This window comes from Malaya genurostris, chromosome 1 (genome assembly GCF_030247185.1).
Source record: "Malaya genurostris strain Urasoe2022 chromosome 1, Malgen_1.1, whole genome shotgun sequence".
Taxonomy (NCBI): Eukaryota; Metazoa; Arthropoda; class Insecta; order Diptera; family Culicidae; genus Malaya; species Malaya genurostris.
Genome location: NC_080570.1, coordinates 110,568,991 through 110,582,649, shown reverse-complemented (window position 1 = coordinate 110,582,649; position 13,659 = coordinate 110,568,991). Strand labels below are relative to the sequence as shown.

General features: G+C 37.3%; 1 protein-coding gene across 3 annotated transcripts in view; it reads right to left on the bottom strand.

The window, feature by feature from the left end:
• The window catches only part of LOC131425396 (serine/threonine-protein kinase OSR1), a 28,909-nt gene continuing 15,250 nt past the window's right edge, over positions 1–13,659 (bottom strand). For 2 of the 3 annotated variants that reach the window (XM_058587265.1, XM_058587263.1), the window contains exon 2: positions 1–2,600. In XM_058587265.1, coding sequence (XP_058443248.1) covers positions 824–2,404 — 1,581 coding nt within the window. In that variant the 5' untranslated portion in view covers positions 2,405–2,600 and the 3' untranslated portion in view covers positions 1–823. Of the gene's footprint in view, positions 2,601–11,167; positions 11,207–13,659 lie in introns of all 3 variants that reach the window. The other variant, XM_058587264.1, reaches the window with a different exon arrangement.

Here is a 13,659-nt window from a genome sequence, read left to right as displayed (position 1 = left end):
TTTATCATTGTGGATGTTGCTTTATTAATTTGTTGCTGTTTCAATTTATATGTACCTCTCAGCTGCATAGTTTATTATATTGATTTCTAATGTTTTCAAAAACGAGAAGAGAGGTCAGGCGATATCTATCGCTCAAAACAGTTACTACTAGGAGGGATTTCCCTCCGTTCTCGCTGTTGGTATCCTTGTTTATATTATCTAAGGTACAACTTTGTTGCCTATGCTTCACTCTAGTAAAAGTTAAACGCTGATAAAATATAAATTATCTTCTCTGCTCTGCTGGTCGTCTAAGTAAAACATACTAGTTTTGATCAGGTTTGAATGTTTTCTCGTTCATTTTTTTTTTCTCATAACTTTCAAAGGTTGCTTTCGAAAGGCTGCTACTGCTAGTGCTGTATCACTAAAAAATTTTGGCGCCTGCATGCGATGCGGGTGACCCCTGACATTCTGCCAGCTGTCGTTACAGGGAAAAGCGGTCAAAGCACTCTCCTCGGTGTCTATTTCGAATCTATCCGTCTGGTGGCGAACGTAGTACTAGAGTTAGCGAAGCGATATATTTTGATGCCGTTTAACTTTTCTCATCGCTAATATTTATATATATATATAGGTATCACTAAATCCTAAATAACTTGCTATTGTTTATTGTTTTTTTCGTTTTAAAACTATGTAAGAAATCGAAACACAAGGAAAATCTTCCAATAGAATGTTTTCTTTTGTTGGCTTTCACGAACGCACCAGCGCATTCACACGCACAGCAAGCGGACAACTGCACTTTCACTGCCACTCACATGCACCCGAACAAACAAACACACAGTCACTTAAGTTAGTCCGTGATGGAAATCTGGGCGAAACCGATAAGCGATTTCTCGTCCGGTTGCTCACTGGATCCGTAACCGGAGTTCAATTGAAACGTGACCGTTTTCAATGTGCTTCGATTGTCGATCAGTTTCTGCAAGTTGGCTGCCATAACGACGATATCGCGACCATCGACAAGCCCGGCTCCAACTAGTTCCGAGGCGATCCCTTCCGCCGAGTCCTTACCGACGGCGAACTCAAATCGGATGTCGTTCAGCTCACGGTTGGCGTTACGCATCCGTAGTACTAGATTGATTGGCGGTAGATCGTCCATGCTGAGACCGGCGAGGGTGTTGGTAACGTCTGTAGTGGTACGTTCCGATCCAGTCGGTGCTGTTACCGTTGCTTCGGAATGCTCGGATGTTTCTTCCGTTTCCGATGCAGATGAATCCATTCGGTCGAGACGGTTCATCGGTCGTTCCTCGGAGTCCGAGTCGGAAGATTGCTTACCATTGTCTTCCTCTTCGGATGACCACACCCATTCACCGGTGACGGTTCGATGTAACCGTCCGGAAGCACCCGGTTGTCGCTTGGCAGCTTTATGTACCCGAGTAGCCATCGACGGACCGGTCGCCAGTAGGGTTTGGGTAAGGTATTTTCGGTCTTTCGCTTTTTTAAAAAAGGCATGCTTCAGCAGTTCACTGGCTGTGGGACGTTTCGATGGTTCCTTCTGGAGACACTCGACAATCATCTTGCGGAACGTTTTCCCGTAGGCTTTGTACTGATCTTTTTCATCCGCACCGGTATCGATCGAAGGCGGATCGTTCTGGAGAGTCAACATCAGCACCTTCATCGGTGGATACTTGTGGTAGGGAGCGGTACCGGTGGCCATCTCTATCGCCGTAATGCCGAATGACCAGATGTCAGCTTTGAAGTCATAGCCATGATCTTGTTCCATAACTTCCGGGGCCATCCAACACGGTGTGCCTACGAACGTATGTCGAACCTTTTGCCGTGACAAATCTCGTCCGGTTGCCAGCCACGCACTGACACCGAAATCCGCGATCTGTACTGTTCCATCGTCTCCTAGCAAAATGTTACCTGCTTTGATATCACGATGAATTTGGCCATTGCTATGAAAATATTCCAATCCTTTCAGTACCTCCTTCAGCACGGTGGCGATCGTGGATTCGTCGAAAACCCCATGCTTACAGTTGACGGACTTCATCCGATGCTTAATGATGTCCAGCAAACTGCCACCTTCCAGGAGTCGCAACACAAGCCACAGTTCCTCCTTTACCACGAAACTGGTGTGGTACGTGACCACATTCTCGTGGTTGCAGCTGCTCATCGCCTGGATTTCCTTCAGCAGCTCGTCCATCGATGTATTCCATTTCTCCAGATTGATCCGTTTGATGGCACATTTTTCGCTACGCGGCAGACAAAAGGCACCGTGAACTACGGCTGTGGCACCCACCCCTATCACCTCCCGCAGCTCGTAGTCATCCTTGCTATTGGGCCAGGGTGTATTGGTGGGTGGTGCCGGTGCCGGCGCCAGACTAGCAGTCGATGCCGACATCGAAACCGTTCCACTGTTGTTGGCAGCCATTTCGGCCAAAGGCTAAAGGCTAGACTTTGCAAACTACTAAACACAGACCACACGTCCGTCTGGGTGCGATCGCGACGGTCGACTGAACCGAACTAAGCTAAGCTGAGGAGTGAGTCCGCCTTCTCCGTGAGTGCGCAAGCGTCGAGGCAGTGTCACTACTGCTGATGACGATAACGGCTGCAACGACGACGACGTTCTGGCCATCCATGGTTGATAAAAGTGTTTGGTCCATTGAAGAGTGAGCGAGCGAGTGAGCGAGCAAGTGAGCGGAAAAGAAAGAGAGAAAGAAGAAAACAAAAATCAGTTTGATATCGACCAAAAAATAAGCAACATGTTCCATATTTGTTTAGTCGCTTTAATTATTCTGCGGGCCAAAAAAAACCACTCGCGCGCGCGTGCGGTTACGCAAATGGTCCGCGTGCGATGACGGCGGCCTCGACGGGGACGACAGAGAGGTAGAGAGCGAGAATTACGAGAGCGAAAAGAACAGCACAATAAAAAAAAACAACTTTCCCGTGTGTTTACATTTCTTTTGAAGCATTTAATTAGCAGGGTACCTTTGCCTACATAAATTTCCATCCACGGAACTGGTACTGCTATGGTAAATCATTAGACCGAGCTTGCTGCCCCCCCGCGCAAACCGATTAAATTTAACGAAAAAAGAAAACCATTAAACACAACACAGACACTCAATGTTCGGTTCTTCTTTCTCTCGTGCTCACTACACTCTCGTTCTCGCTACCACCGTGACGGCGGCCTGACTGACGATGGCGGGTCCCGATCGAGCCAAATTTTTTCGCGTGTTAGAACTAATGAACATGCGTGACCGTTTTCGTCAATGAACAACCCACGACGCGCGCATTCCAATGAATACACACATTAGTATTGGGGGCATCCGGATCGAAGCCAGAACGGTCTGAGTCTGAATGTACGACGTTTCATTTCTATCAAGATTTGAGGGGGTAATGACTTCTACATACAGCAGCAGTAAGTAGCAGTAGCTGGAAGCTGATGATTCATTCATACAAATATAGGTTTTGAACTATCGGCTGTGGGGGCTTCATTATATGTGATTGTGATGTGTGAATGCAACTAATGACTAGTATTATGGGTGTGAATGCAAAGCAAAGTTGCGGTACCACATTTAGAAGTGAAACTCATCCTTCTCTTTGCTGCCCAGACGAAACTAAACTTTAGTGTGATATCCGAGAATTATTTGCGGGCCAGAACTACGCTGAAAATGCCACAACAATTGATAGAGCAAGTAAACAAAAAGAAACTGTCATTTGATTTTAGGACCTTTTCAAATGTTCATCGAGAAATGTTCAGAGTTTAGGGCATGTTCAGAAGTGCTCGAATTCTAGATGCATAATTTATGTCAGTTTTAAAATTCAAATCTGGAAATTATAACAAAACAAAAAAACTGGCAACCCCAACTGCGTTTTACTCGTATACACTGCTAAAAATCGACACTTTTTCTAAAATGAGTTTCTCTAAATATATTTCAAGTTCTAGATTCACTCGGATATTAAGTACGCTTCTATTTTGGTTCAAAAGTTTAGCGCATGAATGTTAAGTGTGTCGTCAGAAGGCTCAGTGTCATTTCTCAGTACATTATAATTTTAAGTTCTGAGGTAGGTGTGTGTTCAGTGACGAATATCAAAAAACCTAACCGACAATCTCTTAGAAAATTAGTTTAGATTATTCTGTGAAAATTTCAGAATGATTCATCGACTTTAGCGGTCGGGAAAGTCTTTCTTCTGAAGGAATAATTGCATAACTGAAAACGCTGTCTTTTAGCTTATTCATTGAATATCTCACCTTCAAAAGCATGGATAAAAAATCTATCCTGACAAAAATATCATTCACTTCATTTTTATCGCGCCAACACTTGTGTTTTTATGCACTAATCGCATCTAAATTAAATTATCTAGACATTGTCAGGATAGATTTTTGATGCATACCTTCGAAGGCGAGATATTCAATGAACAAGTTGAAAGTAGCCGTTTTCAGCTATGCAATTCTTCCTTCAGAAAAAAGATTTTCCCGACCGCTAAAGTCAATGAATCATTCTGAAATTTTCATAGAATAATCTAACTAATTTTCTAAGAGATTATCAGTTGGGTTTTTTTTATATTCGTCACCGTTTCTGAGAAACTCAGAAAGAAAGCATGAAAAAAGCCCTCTAAAACAGCCTAAAACACACTGGCCTCAGACCTTAAGTGTGGATATGTTGTTATCGAATGCTTCGAACATAGGATTAAAGTATGTAGCTTTATGACATAGATCAATGTCATAACATGTCAGTTTGAAGTGTCGCTGTATTGATGTATACATGTTTTCTCAATAATCCTCATATTCCCCGACAATTGCTAAAATCAGGCACGTACCTAGCATTGGCCCCTCCTGAAATTAGAAACAGAAACAAAAACAAATGTCTGTTACGTGTCAAAACTGAATAAAATGGAGGTTTAATCCGGGGCAAAATAAACAATAACACCGAATTGTACTGGATGACCGGAAGAGAATGTGTGCGGGATTACCATAGTTGGGCAAGATTCTGCAGATGACAAATTTATCTTGCCGCTGGATTCCGCACATACTTATTTAGAATTGAAAAGACGAACGCAAGTGCTCTTCGAGTACATGTTTGGCTGAATCCATTACTATACGCTAGAGAACAAAATGATTACCCGATAATGAACTGAAGTCATGCTTCCAAGCGGCACGAGTGCCTGGAAGGGAAACTCAATGGGTCGGAAATATCATGATGTCGGTTTTCTGGGATTGTCATAGTATACTTTAGAAGGACTACCTCAATGCAAGTATTAGCATGTATTAATAAAGCAATTGAAGGCCGAAATCGCTCATGTGCGACTGAAATGGCATGACAGTAGCCGTTAAGAAATGTAATAATGATACTTCCAGTGGAATAGATTAAAGTGTCTGTTAAAAACGCCGGTAAAAGGCGCACCGACAGTTATGTACTTAAGCGATCTTCAGTAACATTTTATTTTTATCTGTGGGCCCCTTCCGAAATGAGATCCTGGGTACGGGCCAGGCTACAATGCTAAATGTCAAGCATAGAATAAAAAAGTTTCGAATAAAATGACTGCAAGAATCTTCATGGAAGTGATTGAGTCTGGTTTTCTATCACATATCTTAGAAAATCAACACAGTAAGTATATTCATTAAGCTATCGGTGCCTTTTCGAAACATCGTACCAGCAAGTGACTGATTCTTTTTGTTTATTTTCACCTCTTTCGCCATGCATGAATATAAGCAGAAAAGGATAAACTATCAGTTGATACTTGAACTTGAAGGATAATATAAACAAAACCGTCCAATTCTTTCAAGGTGATGGTGTAAGTCGGTGACAACGAAAAGACATTAAAATCATAAAATTATATTAAATATGTACAGTCGGTGTTGAACAGTCGTTCGCACCGCACGCGTATAGCTCTTGGCTCCTGGAATTTTTTTCTGGCTACCTAGAGTTTCATTGATTCAAGGCTTCAGTCTTTTTCAAGGCTACCTGAATCACTAACTAAGTGACTAAGTGATACAAAGAGTGATATTAGAGTGACTAAGTGATACAAAGAGTGATATTAGAGTGACTAAGAAATTAATCAGCCTTTTTTAAGGCTAGCTAGGAGTCTAATCGAAGACTAATTTAGCCTAGTTAATTTAATTTAAAATTTCATTAATTTCAAAAATGCCTGCGTCCAACCGGAAAGGCAACAAGCCTAAGGCTAAAAATAATTCAATACGGAATAAATCACAATCCGTTATTCAACATTTTTCTAATAACATTCACGATCTTATAGAATCTGAATGTAAAAATAAAAGACAACGGACGGATTTCCCTACCGTTGATCCTATGCCGTCTAACAATATTTACGAGATTCTTCCTGAATCCGATTGTAGCGACATAGAAGAAAATTCTTCAAAAATTCCCAAAATGGACGCTTGTCGTTCTGGGAAGAAACATCAATCTATGCCACCAGTGACGGTGATGATTTCCGACTTCAAAGCATTCCGTACTGAGCTTTCTACTTTTCTCCCGGAAGTAAAAGTCTCATTTCAAATCGGACGAAGAGGAGAATGTCGAGTCTTGGTGGATGGATTGGAAGATTACGAACGTCTTATTCGATATTTGTCCGAAAAACTTCATAAATTTTATTCATATGATATAAAATCAGACAGACCCTTCAAGGCTGTCTTGAAAGGATTATCAAATGATCAAAGTATTGATGAAATTAAAAATGAACTAAAAGAATTGCTTGGTTTTGCCCCTTCCCAAGTAATACTTATGAAAAAAAGAGTGAATGGTACTTCTAAACCACGCTCTGGAATTTCCCATGAACTTTACCTAATACACTTCAATCGAAGTGATGTAAACAATTTGAAAACTTTAGAAAAAGTACGTTTCATTTCCCACATTAAAATTCATTGGGAACATTATAAACGGCATAATCGTATTGCAAACTTAACGCAATGTCGTCGTTGCCAAGGCTTCGGTCATGGAACCAAAAATTGTCATATGGATATACGGTGTTTGAATTGTGGTAAATCGCATTCGAAAGACGCTTGTCCAATGAATGAAACCACTGATAAATTTTCATGTTCAAATTGCAATGGAAATCATAAATCCAATTATTTGAAATGTCCTGTCAGGGAAAAAATTTTAAACGCTCGTTCGCTTAGACAACAAGTCAAATCAACGACCTTAAATTTACAGAACATACCTGAAAATTCTTCTAAGGCACCTGCCAATTCGTCTTCTAACGAAAACAATTTATTGACAGGTAGATCGACCTCGTCATCATCTTCTTCTAATTTCACTTATGCTGGTATATTAGGTAGAAATCTATCTCCTATTTCTTCTAATGTAAATAATCAAAACACAGGACCGCCTTGCAGTTCTTCTTCTAACGAAAACAATTTATTAATAGGTAGACCGGCCAAATCATCTTCTTCTAATGGCAGTCTACCTACAAATATTCCTTCAATGCCATTCGCTTCTTTAAATGAAGTCGATTTAGGCGATATAACTGAAAATAAAATGATCTACCTACAAGATCAACTTTTTCAAATGATCATCCAAATGAATTCGACTTCATCACTTTTTGAAGCATTTCAAATCGGATGGAAATTTGCAAATAATATTATAATGAATTTAAAATTTAACAGTGATGTTAAATAATTATTTGAATATTTTAAATTGGAATGCTCGATCTTTGAAATCGAGTGAAGATGAATTTTATAATTTTCTCAAAGTTCACAAAATTCATATTGCCATTGTGACAGAAACTTTTCTTAAACCAAATGTAGAATTGAAAAGTAATCCACATTATGTGGTTCATCGATTTGACAGGTTTACTGGAATTGGTGGTGGAGTTGCCATTTTTGTCCAACGGCAAATTAAACATCGAATTTTACCTTCTTTCAATACTAAAGTTATTGAAAGCTTGAGAATCGAAGTTGAAACCATTCATGGAATTTATTTCATCGCTGGAGCATATTTGCCATTCCAATGCACCGGCGAACAATTAAATTTCTTTAAAGGCGATTTGCAAAAACTTACAAGATATCGATCGAAATTTTTCGTAATAGGGGACTTAAATGCTAAGCATGTCCAGTGGAATTGTAGGCAAAATAACAGTAATGGTAAAATACTTCATAATCAACTCTCAGCTGGTTACTTTACAGTTCTTCATCCCAGTAATCCTACTTGTTTCTCTTCAGTGAAAAACCCGTCTACAATTGATCTGGTTCTAACAGATCAAAGTCACATTTGTAGTGAACCGATTACTCATGCTGATTTTGACTCAGATCATCTTCCTGTAACATTCAGACTTTCCAACGAAGCTATAATTAATCCAATTAGTTCTATTTTCAACTATCATAGAGCAAATTGGTTGGATTACAGATCTCACATTGAAAATCATGTGGATCATGAAACTATTTTAGAAAATTCTGCGGATATCGACACAGCAATTGATAATTTGAATCATTATATTATCGAAGCTAGAAATCTTTCAGTTCCCAAAGCTCAAACTAAATTAAATTCTCCTATCATCGATGACAATCTTCAACTGCTCATTCGGTTGAAGAATGTTCGTCGACGACAATATCAACGTTCTCGTGATCCTGCTATGAAAAACATAGTTAAGGATTTACAAAAAGAAATTAAACATAGATTTACTCTTTTGCGAAATGAAAATTTCGCTAAAGAAGTTGAACAAATTAAACCATATTCTAAACCTTTCTGGAAACTTTCTAAGGTTCTTAAGAAACCTCAGAAACCTATTCCTGCTCTCAAGGAAGGAAATCAAATACTTCTTACAAATGGCGAAAAAGCTCAAAAACTTGCTCAGCAGTTCGAGAGTGTCCACAATTTTAATTTGAACGTTGTGAGTCCTATTGAAAATGAAGTCTCACTGAAGTATGATCATATTTCAACCCAAGTGTTATCACACGATGACATTATTGAGACGAATTTTGATGAAATTAAATCAATTATTAGGAAACTCAAAAACATGAAGGCTCCTGGTAATGATGGAATTTTTAATATTCTTATTAAAAATCTTCCCGATGTTGCCTTGAGACTCCTGGTTAAAATTTTCAACAAGTGTTTTTCATTAGCTTACTTCCCAAAAAGATGGAAAAACGCTAAAGTAATTCCTATCCTAAAACCTGATAAAAACCCAGCAGAAACATCAAGTTATCGCCCAATTAGTTTACTTTCTTCTATCAGTAAACTTTTTGAAAAAATTATCTTGTTAAGAATGATGACTCATATAAATGAGAATTCAATTTTTTTACCAGAGCAGTTTGGATTTCGTCATGAACATTCAACTACTCATCAACTTGTCAGAGTAACGAACATGATAAAATCAAATAAATCTTCTGGGTTATCCACTGGAGTTGCTTTTCTAGACATAGAAAAAGCATTCGACAGTGTTTGGCACAAAGGTTTAATAGCAAAAATGTCTGATTTCCAGTTTCCTATTTATTTGATCAAAATGATTCAAAATTATTTAACTGATCGTACTCTTCAGGTTAGCTATCAGAATTGTAAATCTGAATTGCTACCCGTACGAGCCGGTGTTCCGCAGGGTTCGAGTGTAGCTCCAATCTTGTATAATATTTTCACTTCTGATCTTCCAAATCTACCCGTTGGTTGTCAGAAATCGCTATTCTGTGACGACACAAGTCTGTTAGCCACAGGTAGAAATCTAAGAGTGATCTGCAGTCGCCTACAAAGAAGTTTAAATATTTTCAGTGATTATCTGTCAAAATGGAAAATTAAACCAAATGCAGCAAAAACGCAATTAATTATCTTTCCTCACAAGCCAAGAGCTTCTTTTCTTAAACCAAACAATAATCACATTCTCAAATTGAATGGCTTGGAATTGACATGGTCTGATCAAGCTAAATACTTAGGTTTAACGTATGACAAAAAACTCACTTTCAAGGATCACATTGAAGGAATCCAGGCAAAGTGTAATAAATATATTAAATGTTTATATCCTCTTATAAACAGAAATTCTAAGCTCTGTCTAAAAAACAAATTGTTAATTTATAAACAAATTTTCAGACCAGCCATGCTTTATGCGGTACCAATTTGGTCAAGCTGTTGTTCCACCAGGAAGAAAACGCTTCAAAGGATTCAGAATAAAATTCTGAAAATGATTCTGAAGCGTCCTCCCTGGTTTAGTACAAATGAGTTACACAGACTCACAAATATAGAACCATTAGATGTAATGTCACATAATATTATAAGCAAATTCCGACAAAAATCGATGCAATCTTCAATTGAATCGATTCGCTCTCTGTATTAGTTAGTAAGTTAGTATATAAGTTCCTTTTCCCCATTACACAATACAAGTAGGTTTAGAATTTTCCCTACACAAAAATCTCAGAATTGCAGAAGCAAATGATGTCTTCATGGTAATAACCAAATCATATATATATTTAACAGGGCTGAAAAGTCACCACTTGTGGCTGAACACCCAATTTAAATCTTAATAATTTAATTTTAACTCATATTCCAATAAATAGTTATTTAAAAAAAAAAAATAAAAAAATAAAAAAAAAATAATATTAAATATGTAAATGAATAAACTTTCATAAACTATATGCAGCAAATTATTAGGAACCCAATATCTAAATGATGACATTTCAATTTCAAATTCCTATGCACCTCACATGAAAATTATGAGAATTAGGCACACTGAGGTCTTTTTTACGTGGTTTTTTTATCCGTTTTCTTTACGCGATTTTTTACGCAGATTTCCGCAGTTACGTTTCATGCATTTCTAAGACATTTGGTATCAAACATAAATTTCTTCCATTTTGCGTTTTTTTCCTATGCGGTTTTCTGAAGTTAAGCGGTTTTTAGTCCCAAAGTCGATTAAAAAAAAAACACCAGATCGGGATGTTTCATGCATTTCTAAGATATTTGGCATCGAAATTTTTTTTTAATTTTGAGGTTTTTTTCGGGAATTTCCGAAGTTACGCAGATTTTTTTTACGCGGTCCGTATACTTCGCGTAAAAAGAGACCTCAGTGAATGAATCTGTTAAAATCTAAGCTTTTTCAGCAGTTCATATGCACATGCATAACAATTCGACGTCAAGCGTCAAGCAAATTGAATACTAAATGCTAAACATTATCTGTTGTTTGGTGTGTAGAATTTAAGCGTATTACCAAAAGAATTTAATATGATTCCATTTGAATAAGATTTGAAGAGACTTACGCTTAAAATTGAAGTGTCGAGACAAATGAGTGTAAAACACTTCGGTCCAAGGTGCCGATTTTTATATAGAAAAAAAAAGAAAAAAAAGTGTGTCAATTTCCAATGATACAGTATAATTTTAGAAATAGAGTGTAAATATATTTTCAGAGCACAAAATTAATTTTGAACTTAGGAGCCCGCGGAGAACTAAAAGTTCTAAAGGGATCCGCGATATAAAATTCTGGAATCTGGAATGTCTTTTGAAAAGGGCTAATATTTTTTTATCAACATTTTTCAAATATCTATATTTGAAGAAAAAGTGTGTTGTATTCTTAATTTTTTAAAAACTATTCGAATTGTTACAGAAACATTTTAAAAAAGCCCTTATCGAGTTCTACTATGTAAAAAAATCTATTTGAAACATTTCAAATCGATTTACAAGAAAACACCGTTTTGATTTTGTCCCGAAATAGATGATTATTTTCCCTACCAACTGATCATTTTTTGTAAGATTGGTTCTCTTAAGTAAAAAAAAATAATTTTCATATTTTTTTTTTCGAAAATTTTACCATCTTTGTAAAAGTTATTCGACTGTAGCCATTTAAAAGTCTTGACATTACATTCCTTTTGTGGGATTCGGTCTTTCTGTTTCAACAGACTTCGCAGCCGATTCTTAGCGTAAAGAATAATCATTGCATGACCCTTACCACGATCTTACTGACACTAAGAATGCTTCCAAGTCGTGGCTCGATCATGCGACAACTGACTTGTAAGATCAGCGCCCTATGCATTGAATCACCAACCCGGACTCAGAAAGCTGGGTAACGGTATAGTGAAATTCGGATCATTAAACCATCAGGTAATATGAAATAAAACTGAAACAGTTTTTAACCCAAGTTAAAAGAATTTCCCAAATTCTTTGCACCTTCAGTTGGAATGGCGGTTTGAAATAAACCACAGGTCCAGTATAACTAAAAATAGTTCGTATGGCCATTAACCAACATGAGCTACAAATTGGAACAGTTTCGAGCACAACTTAGAAGATATTTCACGATTTTCTATGACGGTTTGACATTTTTAAAACGTATCACCTTGTAATGTTAGAACCGTAATGATCATCACGTGGTTACTTATGAAAAAAACTCTTGATATTGACATTTTTACTCTATGAACTCTATTTCCGTAACTGGAAGTTGGATCTGAATGAAAATCGGGATATTTTTATGGCATCTGAACACCTTTCAGTTGAATCTAAGATGGTGAAAATTGAACAACACATACACACATACATTTACTCAGTTTGTCGAGCTCAATCGAATGGTATATGAAATTCGACCCCAATTTCCCAATATTCCCAATCCTAGTGTGAGATAATAGGTCATACCAAAAATTTCTGCATGTTGTTGGATACAACAAAAATTTAAACCGTAGTTTAATGTACGATGTCAAAAGCGTATAAAATATTCAAAATTTGAATAAAAACTAGTAGGGTTTTGTACGTCTTGTTACTTGATGACTTGATTACTCGGGTTCTGGTGTCGGAATTTCCTACAGTAGTGGAACTCACTTCTCTTTCTCGTGTTTCGTTCTGAAGTTTATACTAGTTAATGCACAAACAATTCCTTGGTTTCTTTAATGAATTGACGAGAAACATTTTGAATAGAATAGCACAGTATTATGTATGATAATATGATTGATATGAGAAAGGCATCATTACACCACTAGATGGATTAAAACAGTTTTTTTGGGTTGATCCGATTAATGGTGCAGAATTATTAGTAACGCTACGATCGCGCCGATATCATTCTCAATCGGTTCGATAATCGGACCAACGCGGTTGGCAAAACTCACTGGGTAGACACCGTTTGTCTCGAATTGAATAGAAAAATTTCCCAATTGCATGCAATTAGAATTATTGCGTTAGATGTCGTTTGAGAAAGTGGTTAAATGCTTGGAATTACCTAGGACAGGACCAGACAACTGGCTTCTTTTTCTAGAAAAATATTTCTCTTCTTATTCCGGTTGCTCTTTGCTGTAAATAATAAATGCCTCGCGATCACTGTCTAGTAGAGATAATTATTCATTCTGAAAACTTCCTCCCCTTATATCATGCGATTATTTATCATTTGAAAACACTTAGACAAATGTTATATCGGTCAAAAATATTGCTCTGGATTCATTTTGATCAGATGTTTGTTTTGAAGAAAACGTTTAGTTGAAGCAGCTTAATAAAATTTTTCTAAAACACTCAATTTTGAATAATTAATTTTTGCAGCCTTATTAACTAAAGTATTCAACATATTCTATTTGAGAAAAATAATAACATAAAGAAGTATCCAAAGATTCGGTGCTATTCTCAACCAACATAATCAATATTCTCGTCCATATCACACTTCGTGATTTCAGGCTTTCTCTTTGTATCATCCAGTGATTGTTAAATGTAATCGTATGCTTTTCACATTGACAGGACTTAAAAACCAATTGAACTTAAATCCTATTGAAATTAATAATTT